This window comes from Aythya marila, assembly GCF_965140915.1.
Source record: "Aythya marila genome assembly, chromosome: 1".
NCBI lineage: Eukaryota > Metazoa > Chordata > Aves > Anseriformes > Anatidae > Aythya > Aythya marila.
The window spans coordinates 163,182,938-163,207,979 of NC_139042.1; the positions used below are offsets into that span (position 1 = coordinate 163,182,938).

Genomic DNA, 25,042 nt, shown 5'->3' on the forward strand with positions numbered 1-25,042 from the left:
TTCGACTAATTTTCCAGTAGCATTGATTCTTATATATGGATGTAGTTTTTAAAAAAGCTGCTCCTCGTTTTTTTAATGGTGTGTCTTGCAGCAAAATCTGTCCAATAGCATTTCTAAGATTTTTTTCCTCCTCCTTGAATAATCTCTATTTCCTGCCTTTTCTGAGCGTTCCTTCAATGAAAGTCTAACAACAAAAATGTACATTAAACGAGAGAGTTTAATCTTTATTTACTGCATTTTAGTTTCTTTTTTATGACTAAATGTGTTCTTTGGAGAAATAGTTGCATAATATTTTCCATTCCTATGGTAGTATAAACACATATTTAGATATTTTTTTAAAGAGGCTGAAAGATTAAAGATCTGAAAAACAAGTTGTTTTTATACTTCGGGGGAGTGTATTTACTTCTTACTTTGCTTTCTTTTGGAGTGGAAAATCTGCTGCGGTATTACTGTTGCAAGCAGTATTTATCAAAGATCTCGGCGACCGACATTAAGTAGCTGGCTTTCAAGCTAAAAAGGATCACAAATGAAAAAAATGTTTCCATTATTGAGTGTTTGCTGCCCTCTCATGGACATTTTTTATTCCCCCCTCCTTTCAAGCTGAAAGGCTTCATATAATGTATCCTCCCATAAAGATATCACAAAACATTGATCTATGAAAAATATGCATTTTCGGCCTGTGATTTTACGTGTTCCTTCCCACCACCGCCGCCCCCATTCTCTCTCATTGCACAGCTTTTTGTTTGACGGTACCCAGTCAAATTCCACTCCTTTTTAACCAGGTGTAGGTGGCTGGAGAATCGCATTGGACCCAGTCTCATCGAGTCAGTGCCAGCAGTCGGGTGAAACCCTCTAAAATTAATTGGTGTGACACCCGACAGCCTTCATTTATGGTAACCACGAGAGCATGTTAGACACACACCTACACTGCAAAGGCACACGCATCTCCGCTCAGGAATTTGAGTTATCAGGATGCAGGGACGCGGCCCAAGAATCTTAGAAAAAAAGGAAAAAAAAGAATGTGATGTGTATGTGGGTTTCTATGTTATGTAGGGGAAGAGGCAATTTCAAATAAGGGCCAAAATGTCAGCTGTATTCTAGGTAGACATGCAGAAGAAGCATAAGAGAAATGTTTCAGGAAAATGTATTTAAAGACACCTTCCTCAACCACAAATCGGGAAGGGTCTATTTTGTATTCACTACGTTTCAGCACAAGGACTTAGGACGTCCATTATTTATTTATTTATTTATTTATTTATTTCAGCAACACGGTAATCACGTCTCAATTTCTTCTCTAAATTGCAGGAACCCCGTTTTGGGTTAATCACTTTGGATTTACGAGCTACTGACTTGAGATCAACCGTTTTTGCTGAGAGCTGAACAGATAAATCTACGAAATTCTTCCTTCCGCTGGGGAAAGTGATACCAGAGCCATGACTAGAAGCGAGGAAAGAGCTTTCCCGTCCCTTTTCCTTTCTCCTGCCACCAAGCACCCAGGCACAGCTAAGGAGAGGGAAAGCATCCCTTGAATGCGGTGAAGGCGGCGGGAGGAGGGTACGGTCAAATCGCCAGGAAGAGGCGGGGGCAGCGAGGTTGGGGGACAGGCGGGGGACGCTTCGGGCCCCCGCGGTTTCCTACAGTGCCCGTAGCCGCCTCCCCTGGCGAAACGAGCCCCTAGATCCAGGCCAGCAGCTCTAAGGGACAAAGACCGGAGAGCGGGGACGCGGGCAGCTCTAGGGGCGGCGAGGAACACCCCAGTGCCGCCGGCAGTCCCCTCACCCTACGACTTCCGGGGGGGGCAGATATAGACTGGGAGTGAAAAAGCCCCCAGCTGTGAAGCAGGCTCGTACCAGGAAGCTCATAAACCTCTTCCTCTGCGGGAAGAACGTAAAACCCCGCCTGTCGGATTAGAGACGGGGCGTCTGTTTAACCCGAAAACTCCCGTGCACCAGCAAAGCCCGAGAGGCGCAGCCAATCTACGCGCAGCGCGGGCTTTTCGAAATGGGCACAGCTCCGGGGGCGCGGGCGGGAGCGGCCTCGAGCGCGCCCCCCGCACCCCCTCCCACCCTCCCGGCGCAACTCCCGGGCTGACAAGGGACAGAGCAGTGCCTGCGAGAGCTGCCTCCCGCCACGGGCCGGGGCGGTGAGCGCTGCCCGAAGCACAGCGGGTCCGGGATCGTACCCGGGGGGCGCCCCGCAGCTGCCCTTGAGCTTTTTCGCACCGCGCCCGCGCTGCCGGGCTGCAGCGAGCGGCACCGCGCTCTGCCGGAGCCGCCCGCGGACAACAAGGACGCGGAAGCAGCTGTGTGCACCGTTATCTGAGGGACTGCCAGCAGCAGTAGTGCCGGAGTGCGGAAGTTACACCAAGAACCACATAAAATAGTAAGAAACAGTGTTTCAGCTCTTTTCATGAAAGGTTGGGTGGCTCTTAAAAGAGCCGTTGGGGGTTGTCTGCAAGGCAGACGGGAGTTCTTCAGGACCATTTACTTCTTCTTAGGCGCCGCCTTCTTTGCCTTGGCTGCCTTTGGCTTGGCCGTCTTGGGCTTGGCAGCTTTGGGCTTCACCGCCTTTGCCTTAGCCGGGCTCTTTGCAGCCACTGCCTTTTTGGGCTTGGCAGCCTTGGTCACCTTCTTGGGGCTCTTAGCCGCCTTCTTGGTGGTGGTAGCAGCCGCCGGCTTCTTGACTTTCTTGGGGCTCTTCTTCACCACTGCCTTCTTGGGCTTCTTGGCGGCGCTAGCAGGCTTCTTGGCCGCCGGCTTCTTGGGCTTGGCCGCGGCCGCCCGCTTCTTGGGCGCCTTCTCCTTCACCTCACCGGGCTTCTTGCTGAGGCGGAAGGAGCCGGAGGCGCCGGTGCCCTTGGTCTGCACCAGGGTGCCCTTGCTGACGAGGCTCTTGAGCCCCAGCTTGATGCGGCTGTTGCTCTTTTCCACATCGTATCCACCAGCGGCCAGCGCCTTCTTGAGCGCGGCGAGGGAGAGCCCCTTGCGCTCCTTAGAAGCAGACACAGCCTTGGTGATCAGCTCGGTGACGCTGGGGCCCGCGGGCTTGCGCGCCTTGGAGCCGCCCGCCGCCTTCTTCGGCTTTTTGGCGGGAGTTGCCTTGGCCGGAGCCGGAGGAGCGGCGGCCACATCGGGAGAAGCGACGGGAGCGGTCTCAGCCATGACGCCTCCTGCGGAGCAGGCAGAACAATGGCGTGGCCGCCGCCGCCGCCCCTTTTATAGCAGCGCCGCGCGCGCTGATTGGTGCGGCCCGGCCCGGCCCGGCCCCGCCGCGCTCCTGCATCGCCCCCAGGCGCCTTCGCCTCCCAAACTCGCCGTCCCTGCTCCGTGCCGGCAGGGAGTGGGGCGCGGGCTCTGCCGGCGTTTCCCGCTGGCAGGAGGAAAAACGAGCGACCTGCGACCCGAGAAGCCCCGCGGCGCGGGGCCGTTCCTACGCAGGGACAGGGAAACTTTGGCTTTGTCTTTTAGATTAAAACCCACCCATCCCCGAGCTGGCACAGCCCGCGGGCATACTGCGGTCTGGGAGGTCCTCTCCAGAGCAGGGCCAACACCGGAGTGGTTCCAAGGGCTGAAAACCGCGCACAGCGGCGGTAACCCCGAGGAAGTAACGCAGCGGGGCCCCCTGTGAGGATTCGGGAGCTCAGCGTCCCTCCGGCCGCCCCCACGTCTGGCAGAAGCCGTCGCTTCAGCAGCGTGTGGGAAAGCCGGCATCACTTTGCGCCTGTCTGGGTGTAAAATGGAGCAAAGCACCGCCGCACCTCTCTGTGCGGGCTGATGTTCCTGGGAATATGCTTTCGATACACCCTTCGGAAAGCTGCTTCTGTCTGCTGACTTTGGGAGTCAGCATACTTACTACGGCAGTACACTGTCTTTTAATCTTAAAATATAAGAAGTATGTCCTGTGTATCGCAAATTATTAACATTCCTTGAGAAGCAGAATCTGGGGCGTAGTGAAAATTTGACCTGAGCGGTGAGGTAAAGCTGCAAACCCCGTCCTTGGTGAGTGCGACCAGGACCCTTTATTATGCAGGACTGATTTCTCTGTTCTAATGAGGGAATGTTGATGGTATTGCTCGGCTGACAGCATCAGATGACTCGCCGCTTTGATCTTTTTAGAAGAAAGATAGCTTTTTACACCGTTTCAAGAAGTCTCTTTCTCCTCGACAGTGGCAGCTCCATATCCAAACACACAAATAATCCAACAGAAAAAAAAACAACGAATTCTTGGTTTCTGCCTTCAAGCCTTCAAAAAATTCCCTACTTTTATAATTATAATAATTATTTTTAATATGAAACATTTAACAGCCTGGCTGCAATAACATTGTATCACACAATAGATAGTAGGCTATCATCAGCCACTCAAAACAGCAGAGCAGATCTGTCCAGGGCTACAAGAAATTGTAACAAGGTAAATCAAATGACTGTACAGCGTAGAATTCCAGAAGCCCGGGACTGGGAAAATATACAAACACATTGTCTTGAGTGTCCACGTTACATTAGGGAAATGTCATATTCTTTCCTATTTACACGTGTTTATGTGAAACTGAATGTCTCTAAGAAATAACAGGAACTATATCCTGACAGTAACCCCTGCTAAATGAAAGAAGATGGAAATATCACATGACCCCTCTGAACATTTTTTAATAATTGTGTTTTATTAAAGTCACTCAAAAAGCAAATCATGTGAAATCTTTACATTAAAGTATGGACTTGAATTATTCAGTAATTTAACACACATTTTTTATTTTTCTCTATTTGGAGGTGAAATGAATGAAGAAATACATGGCTATGTGAGGTGTCCCAGAGAATGCAGATCAGCCTGTAAGACAAAGGTAAATATGTCTTCTGAAAGATCTGTCTGTGATAACAAGCAAGACAGAAATGCTAGGTATGAGTTTGCAGTATTGTGTATTGTATGAACACAGAAACTAAAAAAAAATAATTGTATCTGGTGGTTATTTATTAAAATTCAGGGAATTAAGATCCTCAGGGACATTACTGAAGACTGTCTTGCAAGCAGTTCCGACACTCGGAGGAAAAGATTTTTCTAAACTAGTAGCAGTGACCTCATTGTAACAATGAACGTGGGTATGAAGTCCTCACAGAGATAGAGGAGCTAAGCACTCTCTAGTTCATTAACACTTGCACGTGTTTTTTTTGTTCTTGCTCACTTTCTTGCTTTCTTTCTGTTCAAGCTTATTACATTAAATGGCTTTCTGTCAACTCTCTGGACTTGTACAGTAAGCAATATTGTCATCCTTATCAGTCTGAAAGATTCTTAATAAACTTCACCGTAAATTGTGGCTTCTGCAATGATGAGGCTCTTGGCTTATAAGTATGTCAGTCTTATTTGATTCTTTTGTCAAATTCCTGGATATTGGCTGCAGTTCAAGGCGGGATATGCATTAGAAAATGTTCCAAAGAGCCTGTATTCTACATTTGAGGAAATTTCAAAATCACATTGTTCTTCAAACAACAGGACTTGCCTTATTACCAGGAAATATTATTATTTATAAATCACAGAAATGCCATTAAAATACAGATGAAACCTACTTCCCTGTCTTCCGGCCTTTTTCACTATCACTCTCAGAGGACCGAAACATTGCTACTGAGGAAACAGAAGCCGCATGCTGCTCCAGTGGACTGGAACTTTTAATTTTTCTTTTTCTCCTGTGTGGAGCAAACACAGTTTATGATAAAGCAATAGACCAAATACCTGCAGCTGAAGCGAACTCAGCATCACAAGAGAGGAAATGATAATAAGGAACAATTTTTGCTTAGTCAACAGTATAGGTCTAGAAATAAGGATTTTTAGATTAATAGAAATTAGGATGGGCTAGAAAGTATTGTTTTTCAGTTCTCAAATTCCCAAAGATGACTGAAGAATGAGGTGACTTAGAGCACTTTTTAAAATATCAGATTAGAACTCCATCCAGAATTGCAGAGTTAGGACATGAATGGGGCCATCTTGCCCACAGGCAGCTAGTAGTTATTGCCCTTTGGAAACTCCAGTTATGACACAAGCAAAGTTTGAGTATAGTAGAGGAAAGCCAGGATGCTTGGGAAAACCCTAATGTACTTGGAATGTCTTTTATTTCCCCAGAAGTGGCAAAAGCAGTATGTGGATTTCCCCAACACCACTGATACCAATAAGCCTAATTCCTTCTATGGTATAATTGGTCAAGCTCCTTTGCGGCCTACCGGAGCCCAAGCCTAGGTATTTCTACACTAAAAGGAGTGCCTCTCTGGTTCAATGCCAGAATGGTTCACTGCTCTAGGTTAACTATTTAATAAACAAACAAATTAATAAATGTAATTGCAACATAAAAACTTAAAAAGACTTTAATTTTCTATTATATTAACATAAAATGTCATTTGGATCTTCTGCTAAGTCTCTGCTCTACAGAGACTGAAATTTGTCCTATAATTCTTAAAGCTCCTCTTCTCCTTTAACACCGTGATTGATGAAACCTTAAAATTATCATTTGCATTATAGAACTATTTACTTAAATTCTAGTAACCACAACTATGAGACCTGATATTGGAATTTCGGAAAGCTTTCAAGAGAGCTTCCATCCAGTTCTTGAAGCTTAGAATTCATGAATAATCCCCCAAAATTCAAGGGACAGTGAATTTCTGTAATCTCAAATAGATCCCTTCCTGCTTAGCTATTTTGTGAAGATTTTAATCCTTGCATGTATGAATAGATTGGCATGTGAATACTTCAGCATATACTGATGTGGAGACAGCAGGGAAAAGTAGCAAGGTGATACATAAGTGAGTGGAAATATATTTCAGAAAGGTATGAAATAAGATGTGCATGAAATACTGCTTTCTAAGGCTCCAATAGTTGAAATAATTTAGGGACATAAACAAGAACAAAGAAGAAGGCCGACCTTTTGAAGTGATTTCAACTGTTTATTGATTCTGTGTGTACTCTTTTGACATTCATCTTACATCTGATGATCACGTTTCACATCTTCAACTCTGGTCTTCACAAGAGGTTGACTTTGTGTTTGCAACCTATAAATAATATTTTCACCCTCATATAAAAGTATTCCTGCACTAATAAAACCTCTCTGGTCTCTATAGTAATAGTCTATGTTGACGATTTATGAAGATGAAGCTAAGAAGAGTATTGTAAGAAAAGTAAAAATGCAGATAATTTAAGAGAACAGGGAACAGTTATCATTAAGAAACTCTTCAAGAAACACATCCAGAATTTACACAGGTACTTAAAAGGATATTTTCTATAGTTCGCCTATTCTTTTATAAATTATTTTTAAAATATATTAGTTATAATTTTTGCAATATATTATTTATTTCTACATCTACTAGTATTTACAAGAGTTTGGGACATAAGTAGGACCAAAATGCATAATACAAAAGGCCAACAGGAAAAAAGAAATATGGACATACCGTTCAAGTGTTTTTACACTGTAGTCATCTTCGTTGCATGCATACTGTACCCAGTACCGAAATAACTATAGATGAAAATTTCAGGGATTTTCTGCAATGCAAAAAAGAAGAAATAAAAAATATGTAAGAACAGCAACCAATCTTACAAACAAAACATACTCAAAACCTACAGGGTAATTTACACCCAAGGGTAGATATGTCAATAACGAAGAAGATGTGATGCAGAGAGACAAAAGAAGTAATAAACAAAATAATCATAATTACGAAAAAAAAAAAAAGATAAGCAGAGACAAAAAAATATATATATCAATACATGCTCCAGAACTTATTTTTCACGTCAAATCTAAAAATTATCAGAATTTATTGATGAAAATGAACTCATGCCCAGCAGATGGCAGAAGACAACAATCCAGGCAGAGGAGCAGGGATCCCGCATTGCTCGGAGACCCTGCCCTGGGGCGAGCCGGGGCCCGATGGATCGCTCCGAGGAGCCGCCACGGTCCACGGTCCCCGGCCCCCTGCGCAGGGACGCGCCGGGACTCGGTCCAGTGAGGCAGGGCGGAGGGAGCACGCCGATCTCGGGGGCGAGCTCGGCCCCGGAGAGAAAGAAGCCGGAGCGCCACCGCCCCGCCCGGAGCCGCCGGGGACCGGGAGGGGCGCGGCCGAGGCGGGGCCGGGGCCGGGGCCGGGGCCGGGGCCGGGGCTGCGGCGGGGCCCCGGGAGGTGCCCGAGAGAGGCGGTGGAGGGCGGAGGGCGGAGGGCGGAGGCCCCGCCCCGCCCCGCCCCGCCCCGGCCGCAGGAGGGGACGCGCCGCCGGGACCGCCCCCGCCTCGCGCCCGCCCCTGCTTCCAACCAGGTCGGCTCCCCCGCTATAAAGGGCGCGGCGCGGCAGCGGGCCGCTCACAGCTCGGCTCAGGCAGCGGCAGCGGCACCATGTCCGGCAGAGGCAAGGGCGGGAAGGGGCTCGGCAAGGGGGGCGCCAAGCGGCACCGCAAGGTGCTGCGCGACAACATCCAGGGCATCACCAAGCCGGCCATCCGGCGCCTGGCGCGGCGCGGCGGCGTCAAGCGCATCTCGGGGCTCATCTACGAGGAGACGCGCGGCGTGCTCAAGGTCTTCCTGGAGAACGTGATCCGCGACGCCGTCACCTACACCGAGCACGCCAAGCGCAAGACGGTCACGGCCATGGACGTGGTCTACGCCCTCAAGCGCCAGGGACGCACCCTCTACGGCTTCGGCGGCTAAAGCGCGCAGGCAGCTGCTTCTCGGACCCTCTCGACACCCCAAAGGCTCTTTTAAGAGCCGCCCACCTTCTCTTCAGAAAGAGCTGTATCGCGTTTGGTCGGGTTCTTGAAGCTGTTTCTGTACAGAAGTATGTTGCAACTAGTTTCTACCCGCCCCACTAAGGTTTTGGTGCCTAGCACCGTATCGTATCGTGGTGCTTGAGGCTGTTTCGCAGGGCTCTGTTACGTAATTCCCTTCCCACTTCCCTCGCTGCTCTTCGCGTTTAGCAGCCGCTTCCGGGACAAACTGGTTGGGCTGCTTGTTAACTGAGCGCTGTACGAGCCGGTGGCCCTTCCGAGGGAGGCGCCCACCGCTACTGAGAGCAAGCCTGCAATGTGCTGGGCGTAGGCTCCGATCCTCCCAGGGCTGTAGCCACGTCCGGAAGAGCCGCGAGCGAAGGGGGGGCCCTAGCGAGCAAGGGGGGAGGAAGGTATCCGCCTTGTCAAGCACCCTGAGGGCATGGGGGAGGCCACTCTTCCCTCCCAGTGGCTCCAGCCCACAGAAAAAAGCACAGCGACCACGCGCGCTGGGCTCGCTTTAGGAGGCGGAGCGCCCTCACCCTTTGAAAAGCCCGCGCGGGGCAGCCACAGGCTCCAACTGCTCCCGCGCCACGGGCGGCTCTGCTCGAGCCCGGCTCGCCGCAGCTGGCGGCGCCTGGGCTGAGAGCGCTGCTCCGGGGGTGAGTGCGGGGCCTACGAGGAAGGGCCGAGGCTGCCCGGCCGCAACCGGGCTCTCCCATGTAGAGCCTGGGCGTTAGAGCAGGGCAAGACTCCCGCACACTTCTCGTCAGAAGGGCGGGCGTACACCCCCTCTCCTCTCTCTCTGTACCTCTTCAACAGGAGCGTCTCAAGCTCTTTCTCGAGGCTGTGGGTGGCTCTGAAAAGAGCCTTTGGGTTTCAGTGGTCCGCGCCGGGCCTGTCTCCGGGGCCGCTTTACTTGCTCTTTGCCTTGTGGCTTTCGGTCTTCTTGGGCAGCAGCACGGCCTGGATGTTGGGCAGCACCCCGCCCTGCGCGATGGTGACCTTGCCCAGCAGCTTGTTGAGCTCCTCGTCGTTGCGGATGGCCAGCTGCAGGTGGCGGGGGATGATGCGCGTCTTCTTGTTGTCGCGGGCCGCGTTGCCCGCCAGCTCCAGGATCTCGGCCGTCAGGTACTCCAGCACGGCCGCCAGGTACACCGGGGCGCCGGCGCCCACCCGCTCCGCGTAGTTGCCCTTGCGCAGCAGCCGGTGCACGCGGCCCACGGGGAACTGCAGCCCGGCCCGCGACGAGCGCGACTTGGCCTTGGCCCGCGCCTTCCCGCCCTGCTTCCCGCGGCCTGACATCGCTGCTCGCTCTCTGCGCGCTGCACACACACCCGACGAGAAGCCCTCTCCGAGTGAATTACCCGCGCCCCGCGGCCCGCCCTTATATCCCTTCCCCTTGCGCGGCCCGCGCCTCCTGATAGGCCCAGGCGCACCCGGGGAGCGCGCAGCCAATGCCCGAGCGAATCTCGCCCTCACCAATCGGCACGGCACAGCGACCCTTCCCCCCACCTCTCCTTCTCGGCCCAGCCAATGACGCCGCGGGACGCACCGGGCGGCTCCGCTCCGATCGCGGTGCGAAAACTCGGCGCCAGCCGCTGCAGCCCTCTTCCGCGCCGGCCCCCGTCCTTCTCGTCCCTTTTGTCACCGCTCCTTTTTCCTACGGCATCTCTGCCGCTAAGGGGGGGGGGGGGGGCGAGTGGATGACAAACCTGGGGGATTTGAGAATGGGGGCAGGGAGAAATGTTTGGGCGGGTGCCTCTCAGCGGGTGAGGGGAGATCCGGCAAAGGAAACATGGTATCTCCTTGTTTGTACTTATAATAACCATTTATAATTTAGAAACGATTTTCAGAAGGATGATCTGCTTTACCTGATACCTACACCTTGAAGATATAGTTCACAATTATATTCCAATAAAGAGTGCCACAGCTCTTTTTACGGTTTATGTATTGGCTCTTAAAAGAGCCTTTGGGATGATGATAGTTGTCGTGTAAAATTGAAATTTTGTGACTGAAATCTGCTTATGCACGCTCCCCGCGGATGCGGCGGGCGAGCTGGATGTCCTTGGGCATGATGGTGACGCGCTTGGCGTGGATGGCGCACAGGTTGGTGTCCTCGAAGAGCCCCACCAGGTAGGCCTCGCTCGCCTCCTGCAGCGCCATCACGGCCGAGCTCTGGAAGCGCAGGTCGGTCTTGAAGTCCTGCGCGATCTCGCGCACCAGCCGCTGGAAGGGCAGCTTGCGGATCAGCAGCTCCGTCGACTTCTGGTAGCGGCGGATCTCGCGCAGCGCCACCGTGCCGGGCCGGTAGCGGTGCGGCTTCTTCACGCCGCCCGTGGCCGGCGCGCTCTTGCGGGCCGCCTTGGTGGCCAGCTGCTTGCGGGGCGCCTTCCCGCCCGTCGACTTACGCGCCGTCTGCTTTGTACGCGCCATCGCTAGCAACAGCTACTGCAAGCGAAGAAACAAAAGGTAGTGAGAACGCGTTCGCACACTGCCTGTATATATAGCAGCGTTCCCAGCTCTGATAGGCGGATACATGCACGCTGAATCTCATTGGTGGATTCTAATTTTAAATTTACCGCCTTTGGAAAAGACCACCCCCTGGTTCCGTCTTTGTCCTTTCTATGTACTTAGTCACACGGATAATTTCTGATACACGGTATCAACTTGTATTTCCATTTCAGGAATATATCCACATACTACCTAAAGATTCTTTACAAAAGCTTAAATATATTTTACTTTCCCTTCTGCATATTTCTTTATTAACCCTATGCAGAAAAAAAAAATGTATGTTTTCAGCATCGATGTTTTCATGCAGAAAGGCTTTAGTTTATCGTTAAGTTCTAAAAAGCCTTACTTTAACTTTTTGAAATATTGCAGTAAAAAAGAAATCAGAAGGCAGGAAACAATGGTATCGAAGATACATAAAAATTAGGAAATGTGTAATGGAATTAAAGTGAAAAAATCTACTCTATTTTTTTCTGATGATGTGATAACAACACTTTAATTTTAATCAGAGGACTAGACGCTGTTTAAAGTCATTGAATCTTTGTGAATTCGACTGAAGCTACCGCGTTTCGTCTGCCAGACCCCCCACCCCTCTGCCCTCTGAGAGTCCTCCAAAGACACACAGATCTGCATTTCCCTCTCTGCATCCCCCCCGCCTCGGCGATCGAGCAGCCGAGAGCGATTGGTGAGGGCGAGATTCGCTCGGGCATTGGCTGCGCGCTCCCCGGGTGCGCCTGGGCCTATCAGGAGGCGCGGGCCGCGCAAGGGGAAGGGATATAAGGGCGGGCCGCGGGGCGCGGGTAATTCACTCGGAGAGGGCTTCTCGTCGGGTGTGTGTGCAGCGCGCAGAGAGCGAGCAGCGATGTCAGGCCGCGGGAAGCAGGGCGGGAAGGCGCGGGCCAAGGCCAAGTCGCGCTCGTCGCGGGCCGGGCTGCAGTTCCCCGTGGGCCGCGTGCACCGGCTGCTGCGCAAGGGCAACTACGCGGAGCGGGTGGGCGCCGGCGCCCCGGTGTACCTGGCGGCCGTGCTGGAGTACCTGACGGCCGAGATCCTGGAGCTGGCGGGCAACGCGGCCCGCGACAACAAGAAGACGCGCATCATCCCCCGCCACCTGCAGCTGGCCATCCGCAACGACGAGGAGCTCAACAAGCTGCTGGGCAAGGTCACCATCGCGCAGGGCGGGGTGCTGCCCAACATCCAGGCCGTGCTGCTGCCCAAGAAGACCGAAAGCCACAAGGCAAAGAGCAAGTAAAGCGGCCCCGGAGACAGGCCCGGCGCGGACCACTGAAACCCAAAGGCTCTTTTCAGAGCCACCCACAGCCTCGAGAAAGAGCTTGAGACGCTCCTGTTGAAGAGGTACAGAGAGAGAGGAGAGGGGGTGTACGCCCGCCCTTCTGACGAGAAGTGTGCGGGAGTCTTGCCCTGCTCTAACGCCCAGGCTCTACATGGGAGAGCCCGGTTGCGGCCGGGCAGCCTCGGCCCTTCCTCGTAGGCCCCGCACTCACCCCCGGAGCAGCGCTCTCAGCCCAGGCGCCGCCAGCTGCGGCGAGCCGGGCTCGAGCAGAGCCGCCCGTGGCGCGGGAGCAGTTGGAGCCTGTGGCTGCCCCGCGCGGGCTTTTCAAAGGGTGAGGGCGCTCCGCCTCCTAAAGCGAGCCCAGCGCGCGTGGTCGCTGTGCTTTTTTCTGTGGGCTGGAGCCACTGGGAGGGAAGAGTGGCCTCCCCCATGCCCTCAGGGTGCTTGACAAGGCGGATACCTTCCTCCCCCCTTGCTCGCTAGGGCCCCCCCCTTCGCTCGCGGCTCTTCCGGACGTGGCTACAGCCCTGGGAGGATCGGAGCCTACGCCCAGCACATTGCAGGCTTGCTCTCAGTAGCGGTGGGCGCCTCCCTCGGAAGGGCCACCGGCTCGTACAGCGCTCAGTTAACAAGCAGCCCAACCAGTTTGTCCCGGAAGCGGCTGCTAAACGCGAAGAGCAGCGAGGGAAGTGGGAAGGGAATTACGTAACAGAGCCCTGCGAAACAGCCTCAAGCACCACGATACGATACGGTGCTAGGCACCAAAACCTTAGTGGGGCGGGTAGAAACTAGTTGCAACATACTTCTGTACAGAAACAGCTTCAAGAACCCGACCAAACGCGATACAGCTCTTTCTGAAGAGAAGGTGGGCGGCTCTTAAAAGAGCCTTTGGGGTGTCGAGAGGGTCCGAGAAGCAGCTGCCTGCGCGCTTTAGCCGCCGAAGCCGTAGAGGGTGCGTCCCTGGCGCTTGAGGGCGTAGACCACGTCCATGGCCGTGACCGTCTTGCGCTTGGCGTGCTCGGTGTAGGTGACGGCGTCGCGGATCACGTTCTCCAGGAAGACCTTGAGCACGCCGCGCGTCTCCTCGTAGATGAGCCCCGAGATGCGCTTGACGCCGCCGCGCCGCGCCAGGCGCCGGATGGCCGGCTTGGTGATGCCCTGGATGTTGTCGCGCAGCACCTTGCGGTGCCGCTTGGCGCCCCCCTTGCCGAGCCCCTTCCCGCCCTTGCCTCTGCCAGACATGGTGCCGCTGCCGCTGCCTGAGCCGAGCTGTGAGCGGCCCGCTGCCGCGCCGCGCCCTTTATAGCGGGGGAGCCGACCTGGTTGGAAGCAGGGGCGGGCGCGAGGCGGGGGCGGTCCCGGCGGCGCGTCCCCTCCTGCGGCCGGGGCGGGGCGGGGCGGGGCGGGGCCTCCGCCCTCCGCCCTCCGCCCTCCACCGCCTCTCTCGGGCACCTCCCGGGGCCCCGCCGCAGCCCCGGCCCCGGCCCCGGCCCCGGCCCCGGCCCCGCCTCGGCCGCGCCCCTCCCGGTCCCCGGCGGCTCCGGGCGGGGCGGTGGCGCTCCGGCTTCTTTCTCTCCGGGGCCGAGCGTGACTGCATACGCTTCTCCAATATTATTTTTTAATTCTACATATTGTTTTTAAAATAAACATTTATAATTTAATATTATTAGTAATTAATATTAAAATCAATACAATTACAATTTTCTCTTATTTCCTGTTAAGTGGGCTGTTTGACACACAGGATACTTGGTAAACCAAGGAGTACTTGAGTGGTAATCAGTTGTGTGAAAGCAATCAGTTTTCATGCACCTGGAAGCAAATCTCTGAATTTTACCTACAGAGATCATGCATTTATTAGTAAGTATAATAACCAGATACAGTTTTCTAGCTTAAAATATCTGTCCACTAATTTGGTTACATGCCTACCATGCATGCTACTCACTCCGAAGTTTGTTTTTTTGTCCCTGCAAATCTCTAAATCTAGTCCTACACTCTCCTCGATTCATAAATGAAGGTAGCATGTAATAAAGTTTGTGGCTGGGATAATGCACACAGCGTGTCTCCCAATATCCCCTGGAGCACCCATGAATTTAGAATTATCATTGCCACTTCCAGTGGCTTCTTTCTGTCATGTTTACAAGATTCTTGGGGACTGCTCTTGAGAGCAGAAGCTGGGATGTCACTGGGTTACTGTGTTTCCAGGTGATAGCTTCTCTGAAATATTGCATTCAAAACACCCTGCATGCTGCACTAGGCAACTGTAGGAAAGCCATTTTCTCCCAGTCCATTGTTGTAAGTTCAAGAAAGCCTTTTGTCATTCATTCCAAGATATTTGTCTGCATCATAAATAACCCATTTCCTTATATAAGTGACTATGCTACATGAGTTTGATACATGAGCCTGAGAACTAACTTAAGCACAAGTAAGAAATAGAATCAATTTCCAGATGGGAAAAAAAAAAATCTTAGCTCACCTCTGCGCAACCATGAATTAGTCAAAGACCCATGTTAGCCACTTTTTGAATCAAGCAAATTGTGTGTGTGTTGCTGACAACTGCTGTTGCTAAGATGTGAACCATGTCTCAGTACTTCTGAGGTCATATTGCAAGAACTCAATGGTAGTGCTGAGCACTGGCTGCTAAATGTAAGATGTGATGGGTCACCCCAAGGCCTTATGCTAGCATCTGGTTTGTGCTACAGGCCATTAAGAAAGCCATTTCTATGCCTTCACCTCAGGTTAGAGAAAAGTGTGCATCTTATTGTAGAAGCTGGCTATGCCTGACACTCAGACTGTGGTATCGATGTCGAGTCCATGATGGGCTTTATCAGCACGGAGCTGGAGTTGATCCTTTTTTTCTCTCCTGTGTCTGGAGTGTTGCTGAAGATTAAGTCACAAAGATCCTGGTCATGCTTAAAAAGGATTATACATCCATCTAGATCACTGCTACTAATTGGATGAAAATTAGTCATGCACATCAAATGCACAACAAAAGTGACTACTTCAGCTATGTGCATGTGTACCTCCATGACTGCAAAGATCTGACATCATTCTGAGTGGATAGGTACTTTTTTTTATTATTATTTTTTTCTTTTCATGTAATATGTATTTGTTGCTGTGATACAACCTCACAACTGAAAATCAGTCATCACAACAGTTAAAGCTATACCTCAGTTTCTGCTGGCTGTCCTTGCAGGGCTCAAACCCCTCTGGGGCTGTAAGATTTGCATAATTCCAGTATGGAGAGTGTGACTACAATCCTGATACACACCTCATTATCCAGAGACAGAGGAAAGCCTGTCAAGATGAAAGGCTCTGGGAACTCTGACAAGCCTTTCTCTAGCTGGCATTGGCATTGGTTCTGTCTCAGTCATGGTGACTCCAGGAGGGAAGGTCTGTGCAAGTGATGGGATCTAAAAATATAATGATGAGGTAATTCTTTCCCAGCACCTTTCAGCTCAGATATTTTACACAGGAATCTCTCTGCCTGGCCTTGAAGGCTTCTGATTTTTTCCTCTGTCCTGTCAAATTACTTGTCGTTCCCTCCCCAGTAGACATATTCTCTTCACCTCTCCTCAGCCACAAGAAAGGGTGTTTAGCCTTCCTACTGTGCTGGTTGCCACTTTGTCCCACTTCATCTGCACCATAGAAAGTACGTTTTTCAGCTTTTTGCAAACACATACAGACAGGTCACTTAACTGCATATAAACGGGATTCTTCTCAAATAAATAGATAAATCCCACTTAGTATACATGTCCATCAACTGTTCCCCCATCTCCCACACTCACTTTCAATGTCCCTGTTCCTCAGCTTCTTATTATATGTCATGCTAAATCATGTAATGATTTAGTATCTCTCATGTAATACTAAATCATGTAATCATGATACTAAATCTGTATACAGAGAAAGTCAATAAACACTGGATAAAAAATCCATTGAGGGCTCTCCAGTTCAAAGACATCCCCTCTGGCTCACGGTGCCTCTGGCCTACAAATCATTAGGAGTTAAGAGATCATTTTGGTGAGACAGTGTTCTTACACACTTTTTTTTTTTTTTTTTTTTAATTTAGCTGGCCTCTGTCACAGATGGGATATTGGCCCACAAGACAGTTTTTTGTGAATGACTCAGTTCTTGCAGTGTTATGATAACAAGTCACTATCTAGAATACATTACAAAGGGCAGCAGAATCTCAAGGCTGCCCCAGTCATATTGCTCATTCATTTCTCCCTGCTTAGGATCCAGGATTCCTTAACTGCAGAATCAAGTTCAACTACTACACCTTGTATTCCTCCTCTGTCCCCTCCCAGAGTTATGTCTTATGTGTCCCTAATACTGACCTTATCTGAGCATGAGCAAATGTCTCCCTCATCACTGAAGAGGCCATAACCAGGTGTTCCTGTCACCCTAGTGGGAAGGAAGTTACAAAAAAAGAGATAAAATCATTTTCAATAATCACCATGTTAAGAGAATAAATATGTTGTAAAATAAAAAGAGAAAAACCTAAAAAGTAATATTTTTAAAGTATAAGAATGCTTTACTTTTTCCTCGGTGTCAAAAGCAAACAAATATTTCTGGCTTTGTACAGTGATGTGGCTGACAGCAGTAACCCTTGAAAGCTTTTCCATGCACCCAAGGAAGCCAAAACCTCTTTTCTCCTAAAGAATTAATTAAAGAACGAGCAGAGATTACACCTTTGTCTCCACTTAGGTTTTGGTACAAATGTTTATCCTACACTGTTATGTTTTTTGTTTGTTTTTTGGTTTGTTGGTTGTTGCTTCTTTTTTTCTTCCATTTTTTCTTTTTCTCTCTTCCTGCCCCCCTCCCACCAGCAGATGTTTATTTAAGTGAATATGCATTAAATGTAGACAGTTGGTATTAGAATTACTCAAATAATGAGCAGACCCTTCTCTCAACAGACTTGGATTATGGGGACTATGAATTTTCCTTCCTTGTAAGGGCCTCCTATTGCAGTTTGGGTAAATCCACAAACCCCAAAACCCACCTGGCTTCTTTTCACTTGCTACCTCTATAGAGCTGGACAGAGGCTGATCCCTGCCCATAGCTGCTTAGTGCTGGCTTTGTTTCCTGGTCTTTAAACCTTATAGTTAAATGGAAGGTGTTACAGACTTCTAAATTTAAACAACACACTAGTTAAGCTTATTATTCTGCTCTTTATTTCATGTACAAATCAACAAAAGATTCACTACATTTTCAGCATGTAAGAAACAAAACAAACAAACAAAAAAACTGTATCAGGAAGGCCAAGGTTTAGACTTTAATACACTTAACTACTTAACTACTTCCTCAGACTAGCATACACATGGCAGGTTGCAGGCAAAATACATGAAAAAATAAAGTGCTGGGACTTCTTGAATGTGCCCATCCTGTACACACATATCTCACTCAGCAGCCTGTGAAGCCAAATTCCTGACTTCCTAGCTGTCTGATAGCAGGAGTGCTGAGTGACGGCCCTCACTTGTTTATTGTAGGGAAATAGGGGCACCTGCCAGCCCTAGCAGTGTCTCTGGCAGTCTGGGTGACCTCCTAACCAGGGACAGTGCCTCTGTGGCACCAGCGTTTAGCTTTCACAGCTGTGAAGCATGTGCTATAAAAAACATAAGCTAAAGCACAGCATTTAATACCTCTGCAAAACCTTTTTTTTTTTTTCTGTTTTCTAAAGGAAGACAGCAAGCCTATGTCACTGCCAACCTAATGCTGCCTTGTGATACTCCTGCTCTAGAACGATGGCACAAACAGCCCTATCTGGAGCAAAGACCTGTTTCACCCCCACAGCTCAGTAAAACTGGCAAGGCAGCATCCCTTAGCAAAAGCAACTTCACAAGCTGTATGACAAAACACTTTGGCTCTCAGTGATGGTGTGTGCCAAGCCTACATGGTATTTGGGTACCACTGTCACTGCTTGTGTGACAAAAAAAAAAAAAAAAAAAAAAAAAGGTGGTTGTTGGGTTGCAACCCAAATCTACCTTGCATCTTGTCTCATCAGCACCTGGGGTGTTATCCATCAGGGTGGACTGCAGACCTGCTCTGTATGCATGTACCAACCTAAAGTCACTTTGTTCCCTGAGAAATGTCAAACAGAGCTCTAACTGGAGGTAGAGGAGCATGTAGATTGATCATATTGTTCCCTGCAAGCACCAGTGCTGCTCTTAGCAGTATTCACAGGGCGTACAGGCACACACATAGGAAAGGGTGGAGAGCAGAAAAGGTGAAGAATTGCCAAGGGGTTATGGGGAGTAAGAGCAGGCTGCTCAGCATTGCTCTGTGTGGGCTGCTCACTGGTCTGAGAAGTCAGACCTCCGTGCTGATGGAGACACTACTCTGAAAGGACAATGTGGTAGCACACTTTCTTAATGACATTCACTGTTATTAAATGAGGGTAAAAGAAAAGCACGAGCAATTCGGGTGGAAAGGAGTTCTTTGTGTAGCAATGGATGGTTGAGCTTCTGTTCTTGTTGCTTACATATCACAGACAGCTTGTCTCAGGGCCTGACATTCTTGATCTATGGCTGATGACTACATTCAAAGCATGTCAGGGTGGTCCAGAAGTTCATCTGTCAAATGCCTTACTTTAGTTTTGGAAGACCAGAGTTCTTTAAGACATGAATAATACTGTTCTTTGATAGCTGACTGACAATGAGGACCTTTTCTCTGCCGATGTGTGAGAAAAGTAAAAATATTTTAACCTGGTCAACAGTAGAGGCTCCTGTGTGGTACGGAGCAAAGTGCATCTTTTTTCCCCCTTGCTCTGGGGGAAGGTTTTGGCCTCCAAATTTTTGTTGCTTATTTTCCCTTCCCCTAAGTACCAAGGGGAATGCCCACCAAGAAGGGCATCCTTCCCTGTTCCTTTGACTATTGCCATATCCAGGTTAAAGACTAGGTTTTCAGTTCCAAAATGACACGGCATAGCAATGTCAATGCAGGGAGGCCTCAATGAGTGCCCCATCCCTTAACCAAGAGTACAGGGAGGAGTGTGCAGCATTCCAGAAAGCTGAGTCTACAGAGACAGTCACCCACTGCCCTACCCTACTTGTCCTGCCCACTACAGATGCTTGGCCCTATGCTGGCTTAAAAAGCCCTGCATGGCTTCATTACACCTGGGAGTCTTCCTCAGCATCAGCAGCAAAAGCAACACTGGTGTTATGTAGGCAAAGACTTGAAGAACTGCAATGAGTTTGTAATTTGGTAGGTACTACTTTGAAATTGCACAGCAAAGGGTTAAAAAGCTGTTAAACTGTGCTGGCTGGTTGGATCACAAGAGTTATTACATTTGTAACTCGGATAAAGATGAAGTCACTGAGGGTAAGTAAGACATGGGTGTAACGTTGTAATATGAGTGTAATCACGGTTGCAGGGAGTATTTACACCTCATTCCTGAGGAACATGTACACAGGAGTGCAGCACACAGCATAAAGACCCTCACTGAAATCTCTGGAAACTGTTGCTTGGAGGAAAGGAAGGGACTGTGCTGCTTGGGCATACCCACTGTACTTTCTCCAGCTGTCTAAGAAAGATCCATCACAGGACTCTTCCACAGCTGGTGGAGTAGACCATGAACCATGTTTGCATGGCTAGCTCTCATGCTAATGCCTCCTAACCAAATTCCTTGAGAACAACCGCCATGTTACCCTGCACTAATGCACACATATCTAAATATAACCCAGAGATCATATTCTGAGGAACAAGTACTGGCAGGTCCTAAACTGGAGATGGGAATGTGATAGTTCTCACGTGCTGCACCATCTCTTGGCTGTGGTTTGTGTCTCCTTGCTTACACCAAGAGGTCTTAATAGAAAAATGCAAAAGTTGGACAGAACTGGACATCTGAAGGGAAGTGACTTGTAGTGCTCAGATTGCAATCATGTACAGGTTTGTGATGTAGTGTGGCCTGCTGGGCTGCCCACAAGGTGAGAAGAATTGAAGTCATTCAGATGTAGCAGATATTACAGTGATGATCTCTCTAAAGTCACCTCTGGAGATCCTTATGTCATTCTCCTCCTTTTTTAATGAATGAGGAAGTCTACCTCCCTCCACTCTCCTTATTGGGAAAACCAAACTGCAGGCAAGAGTTTAGGTAGGGGCCTATTGAGGTCTTTCTATAACAAAATATGCCTAAAATGCCTAACATGCATAAAATAAGATTATTTTTTTTTTTCCTTTTTCTCACTTGCTCACCTAGAGATTAAACTGTGATTCCTGTTTCCTTTAGAATCCTTCATCACCTTTTTTATTTGCCTGATTACATTTCTCCATTCCTTCTTACCTATCTGTTCTGACTGTGGAGCAAACTCTTTTTCAAACTCCCAAATGCATTATAGCTTTCCACAATATTGGTCCTGCATATATTTCTTTCAAGTAGAGATGATATGCTACAAACACAGTTCTGTGTTGCTGAAGTTATTTTCCACCTTTGCCGGAGAGCCACTAGAAAAGAAAGAGCAGAACCTAGTGTTATCCCCATGTCATGAAATTTATGAAGTTACTTCAGTTTATTTTAAAGTGGCAAGCTGTAACTGTTGTAGATCAGAAGCTCCTACCCATATTATTAGCTGGCCCTTCTGGGAAAGGGAGAGGGTAGCAAGTGCTGGGAGAAAGGCTAGGCAGACAATTGGGACAGTGACCATCTTAGCCACTTCGGTTTCAGCCCCCAATAAACACAAATCAACACCTTGTGAAGCCACAACTGAGGGGTGCAGTATTTAAATCTCCTTCAGTGAAGCCTACTGAAGTTAATGCATATGAGTTCAGAATAACAAGATTGGGCAGGAACGGTTTTCATGCTGCAGGCATGTCATACATGATCTACACCTTTCTTCTGTCTTCTGTGCCGTGAAGTCTCTTGGCAGCTGTTAAATGTCATCTCCAAGCCCTGCTAGATGTTGCCCTATGTAATCAAGTCACTGGAACATCTCATTCATTGGTTTATGAGCACGTGTAGAAAATGAGCTAACAAAAAATCTTATTTTACTGCAATTTTGGTAACTGATGGAGGTATGTCTTCAATATCCACATTCAGTCCGATATATTTCATTCTCATATCCTTCTCTTGTGCTGCATAATTTTTACAAACAAGATCCAGAAAGCTCCAATGAGATACCTCCTTCTATCACCTTCCTCTTGTAACATTACAGAGCTCAAGTGCACTTTTCCTGCAATCCTTTTCCTTATAGTTTTGTCTTCTAGGATGCAGGTTGCATTGCTTCTCTTTATAGTGTTTGGTTTTGTAATCAGTGAAACCCAATTTAACAGAAAACTAACGTTTTCGTGTTGTATTCATGTTTAGTGTTGACAAAGCAGCAGCTGTAAATGAAAAAAAAAAAAAAAAGTGGAAATAGAATTACACTTATCTAAAGTTAAGCATTTATACAATTTGAAATTTTGGTTGCCAATATCTGCATAAATTGTGTTTACATCTGTGCTATATCTGGTGATATCAAAGAAAATGAGAAAGCTAAGTTTAAGTGTAATATTTGTGTGATTCTTAAATAACTATTAAAAGGCAATGGATAATATGCTTCTTTATAAAAAGGTACAGATTCAGTAGTATTATTCCAGAACTCCATCCTGTTTTCAGCAGATTACATGATCTTGAACCAGATATCAATATTGATTGAATTCTTCCTGGTTCTTTAGGAGTGAACTATGGCCTACCACTCCCCTAATTGAAACCCAGGTTATCACAATAAGTTCTTGTCAGGAAAGCAGTTCCTCATTTCTATGACTGTAAAATGCCTAAGAAAGAATTAGGTGGGCTTTTTTTTCTTTTTTCTTTTTTGAACGGTGAGAAGATTCAGCATTGGCTTTGTTGAAACCTTTGTTTCAATACACTGTCTGAGAGGCACAGAAAAAAAAAAAAAAAAAAAAAAAAAGTAATGTGGTTTTAAATTTTCCAGCTATTACAAAAAATACACAACAAGATAATGCTTTCTGGGCAGTAAGAACCTAACTACATAACTGCTACGTTAGGTCCTCCACATCTTAAATTACTAGAGACACAAAAGTAATATCAATAAAAATAACCAGAAGTTTAGGAGATTGCTTTCTGTTAGAATGCTGCTGTTTTGTAATGTAGGGTATTGAGTTACTTGAAATAGAAATGCAATGTGAAAAAAAATAATCTTGATCCACTTAATAATTAGTACAGAAATTCATATGGAAAACAAACAAAGGAAAAAAAGCACAAGGCAGCAGGGTAACTTTGCCTCCCTTCTAGTGAAATTCCAAGAAGACAAAATAAAACAACTACATGTTCATAGATTTCCAAACATTAACAAATTGCTTATGGCTGTATAATAAGTGCAATAGGAGGTAGTATGAGACACTATTTCAATAGACTTTAGCGTTTTAGGAGGTAAAACACATGGTCAAAGGAACCGGTTCTTAATCCATATTCAGAGCTGAAAGAGGAGTCTGTGTTACTTCCTCCTCTTCAAAATCAATTTAAACAGTCAAAATAGCTTTAAATCGGCAGATTTCGGTTTAGACCACAAGAAAACCCTCTAAAGAATCAGATATAGCCGTTGCCGTGACATTTATGTCGAAAGGAAATTTTTAATTTGCAATGAAAAACAAAAGTTTCTCTCTTCAGAGGTCTCTCCAGCAGCAGCACACGGGATTTCTGGCTTCTCCTTTATCTCAGGACGCGTGTCCGCGGCTGGAAACTCTCCCGAACGCAAGTACCTGGTCTTCTCCTCCCTCCCCGGGGAGATGGGGCGATTTGGTGGCAGAAATTCCGAGGAAAATACACTTTTGTTAGTCCAAAGAAACACAAATCGAGCACACCGAAGGGCTCCCCGGCCGTGCAGCGGGGCGGGCTCTGCAACGCACCAATCACCGCGCGGCTCCTCTCTAAAAATACGAGCATCTGACCCGCGCCAGCCCAATTGTGTTCGCCTGCTCCGCAGAGGACGCCGCCGCGATGTCCGAGACCGCTCCCGCCGCCGCTCCCGATGCGCCCGCGCCCAGCGCCAAGGCCGCCGGCAAGAAGCCGAAGAAGGCGGCGGGCGGCTCCAAGGCGCGCAAGCCCGCGGGCCCCAGCGTCACCGAGCTGATCACCAAGGCCGTGGCCGCCTCCAAGGAGCGCAAGGGGCTCTCCCTCGCCGCGCTCAAGAAGGCGCTGGCCGCCGGCGGCTACGACGTGGAGAAGAACAACAGCCGCATCAAGCTGGGGCTCAAGAGCCTCGTCGGCAAGGGCACCCTGGTGCAGACCAAGGGCACCGGCGCCTCCGGCTCCTTCCGCCTCAGCAAGAAGCCCGGCGAGGTGAAGGAGAAGGCGCCCAAGAAGCGGGCGGCCGCGGCCAAGCCCAAGAAGCCGGCGGCCAAGAAGCCCGCCAGCGCCGCCAAGAAGCCCAAGAAGGCGGCGGTGAAGAAGAGCCCCAAGAAAGCCAAGAAGCCTGCAGCCACCGCCACCAAGAAAGCAGCCAAGAGCCCCAAGAAGACCGCCAAGGCTGGCCGCCCCAAGAAGGCAGCAAAGAGCCCGGCTAAGGCAAAGGCGGTGAAGCCCAAAGCTGCCAAGCCCAAGGCAGCCAAGCCGAAAGCAGCCAAGGCAAAGAAGGCAGCGCCCAAGAAGAAGTAAATTATCCTCGAAGAGTTCTGCTGTACATATTTTGTTATCCAACGGCTCTTTTAAGAGCCACCCACACTTTCCCTAAAGGAGCTGAGGCACCGAGGTCGTCAGTCACCTGCAGCAAGGATCCAGAAATTCGTAAGTCGTCAGAGGTCAATTGTCTTTTTCCCCTGCGATTTCTGAAGCGAACCCTAACGAGCACGGTATAGCGCGGCGGCTTTAGGGAAGTGTAGACTTTTGCATCTTTTGCCGAGTAATTGGTTTGACTGCCACGACGAAATGTTTTATAATGATTTGATAAAAATCGGATGTAACTTTTTTTAAGTATATATTTTGTAACAAAAGTAATGGATTTGCCAGGCACGCTACTACTGAGCCATGTCTAATGTATTGTATTATTTCTTAAGGTGCCTCTTTAAATGCTTTGTGTACTACGGGGGGAGGAGGGGAGGCTTTTTCTTACCGCCCCGAAAACAGCCCTGAGCTCTCCAATTCCTTTTGTCCTCTTTGAGAAAGAAAAGAAGCTTTAGGTATTGGAAAAGCCCGCCCTGACCAAGGATTGGCCAGCGCCGAGCCCAGCCCGCTGCCCCCTTCCCCCTCCCCGCGCGCTTCCCCGGAGAAGATCGCGGCTGGTGCGGCGGCTGCTGCCGCCCGTAAGGAAGGAAAACGCGGAAGGGGGACGGAGGCGGGACTTAACACCGAAATGGGTTGTTCTCGCTTTCTGCGGTTTGAGAACTAAACGTATTCTGTCTCGTCCCTGGAGGAGTTTGTTTCGGGAGAACATTATGGCACGACTTTGTTAACAAAAACATGGAAAGCGTTGCTACTATGGCCCAAACAAAAATACCGATAATAAACATATGAAAAAAAAAAAAACAACACAGCACGGCTTGAGTAGTTCATGCAACTGCGTAAGTGTATTACGGATTCCTGAGCT

General features: G+C 48.9%; 8 protein-coding genes across 8 annotated transcripts in view; 4 read left to right on the forward strand and 4 right to left on the reverse strand.

Annotated features, from left to right (window-relative positions):
• The window catches only part of LOC309886030 (histone H2B 1/2/3/4/6-like), a 52,151-nt gene that overhangs the window by 23,075 nt on the left and 4,034 nt on the right, over positions 1 to 25,042 (forward strand). The window lies entirely within an intron of this gene.
• On the reverse strand, positions 2,484 to 3,161 carry LOC309881966 (histone H1.01-like; the record flags this gene model as incomplete). Its single annotated transcript, XM_082768545.1, has 1 exon — positions 2,484 to 3,161. The coding sequence occupies one exon, from the start codon at positions 3,159 to 3,161 to the stop codon at positions 2,484 to 2,486; it is 678 nt and encodes a 225-aa protein (XP_082624671.1).
• Positions 8,248 to 9,529, forward strand: LOC309881985 (histone H4). The gene has a single exon (XM_082768571.1). It carries the CDS (start codon positions 8,352 to 8,354, stop codon positions 8,661 to 8,663), a length of 312 nt encoding a protein of 103 aa, XP_082624697.1. The 5' UTR covers positions 8,248 to 8,351; the 3' UTR covers positions 8,664 to 9,529.
• Positions 9,557 to 10,344, reverse strand: LOC309881976 (histone H2A type 2-C). The gene has a single exon (XM_082768560.1). It carries the CDS (start codon positions 10,022 to 10,024, stop codon positions 9,635 to 9,637), a length of 390 nt encoding a protein of 129 aa, XP_082624686.1. The 5' UTR covers positions 10,025 to 10,344; the 3' UTR covers positions 9,557 to 9,634.
• LOC309891861 (histone H3.2) lies at positions 10,503 to 11,544 on the reverse strand. The gene has a single exon (XM_082784748.1). The coding sequence runs from the start codon at positions 11,153 to 11,155 to the stop codon at positions 10,745 to 10,747; it is 411 nt and encodes a 136-aa protein (XP_082640874.1). The 5' UTR covers positions 11,156 to 11,544; the 3' UTR covers positions 10,503 to 10,744.
• LOC309876724 (histone H2A type 2-C) lies at positions 11,766 to 12,560 on the forward strand. Its single transcript, XM_082757362.1, has one exon. It carries the CDS (start codon positions 12,093 to 12,095, stop codon positions 12,480 to 12,482), a length of 390 nt encoding a protein of 129 aa, XP_082613488.1. The 5' UTR covers positions 11,766 to 12,092; the 3' UTR covers positions 12,483 to 12,560.
• LOC309877368 (histone H4) lies at positions 13,027 to 13,766 on the reverse strand (the record flags this gene model as incomplete). The annotated part of the gene is made up of 1 exon (XM_082758641.1): positions 13,027 to 13,766. One exon carries the CDS (start codon positions 13,764 to 13,766, stop codon positions 13,455 to 13,457), a length of 312 nt encoding a protein of 103 aa, XP_082614767.1. The 3' UTR covers positions 13,027 to 13,454.
• LOC309886018 (histone H1.01-like) lies at positions 23,429 to 24,981 on the forward strand. The gene has a single exon (XM_082776531.1). It carries the CDS (start codon positions 23,458 to 23,460, stop codon positions 24,112 to 24,114), a length of 657 nt encoding a protein of 218 aa, XP_082632657.1. The 5' UTR covers positions 23,429 to 23,457; the 3' UTR covers positions 24,115 to 24,981.

Excerpts from the sequence above, each read along its gene's own strand:
- LOC309881985 (XM_082768571.1), top strand. The coding sequence starts at position 8,352 with ATGTCCGGCAGAGGCAAGGGCGGGAAGGGGCTCGGCAAGGGGGGCGCC.
- LOC309891861 (XM_082784748.1), bottom strand. The coding sequence starts at position 11,155 with ATGGCGCGTACAAAGCAGACGGCGCGTAAGTCGACGGGCGGGAAGGCG.
- LOC309886018 (XM_082776531.1), top strand. The coding sequence starts at position 23,458 with ATGTCCGAGACCGCTCCCGCCGCCGCTCCCGATGCGCCCGCGCCCAGC.
- LOC309876724 (XM_082757362.1), top strand. The coding sequence starts at position 12,093 with ATGTCAGGCCGCGGGAAGCAGGGCGGGAAGGCGCGGGCCAAGGCCAAG.
- LOC309881976 (XM_082768560.1), bottom strand. The coding sequence starts at position 10,024 with ATGTCAGGCCGCGGGAAGCAGGGCGGGAAGGCGCGGGCCAAGGCCAAG.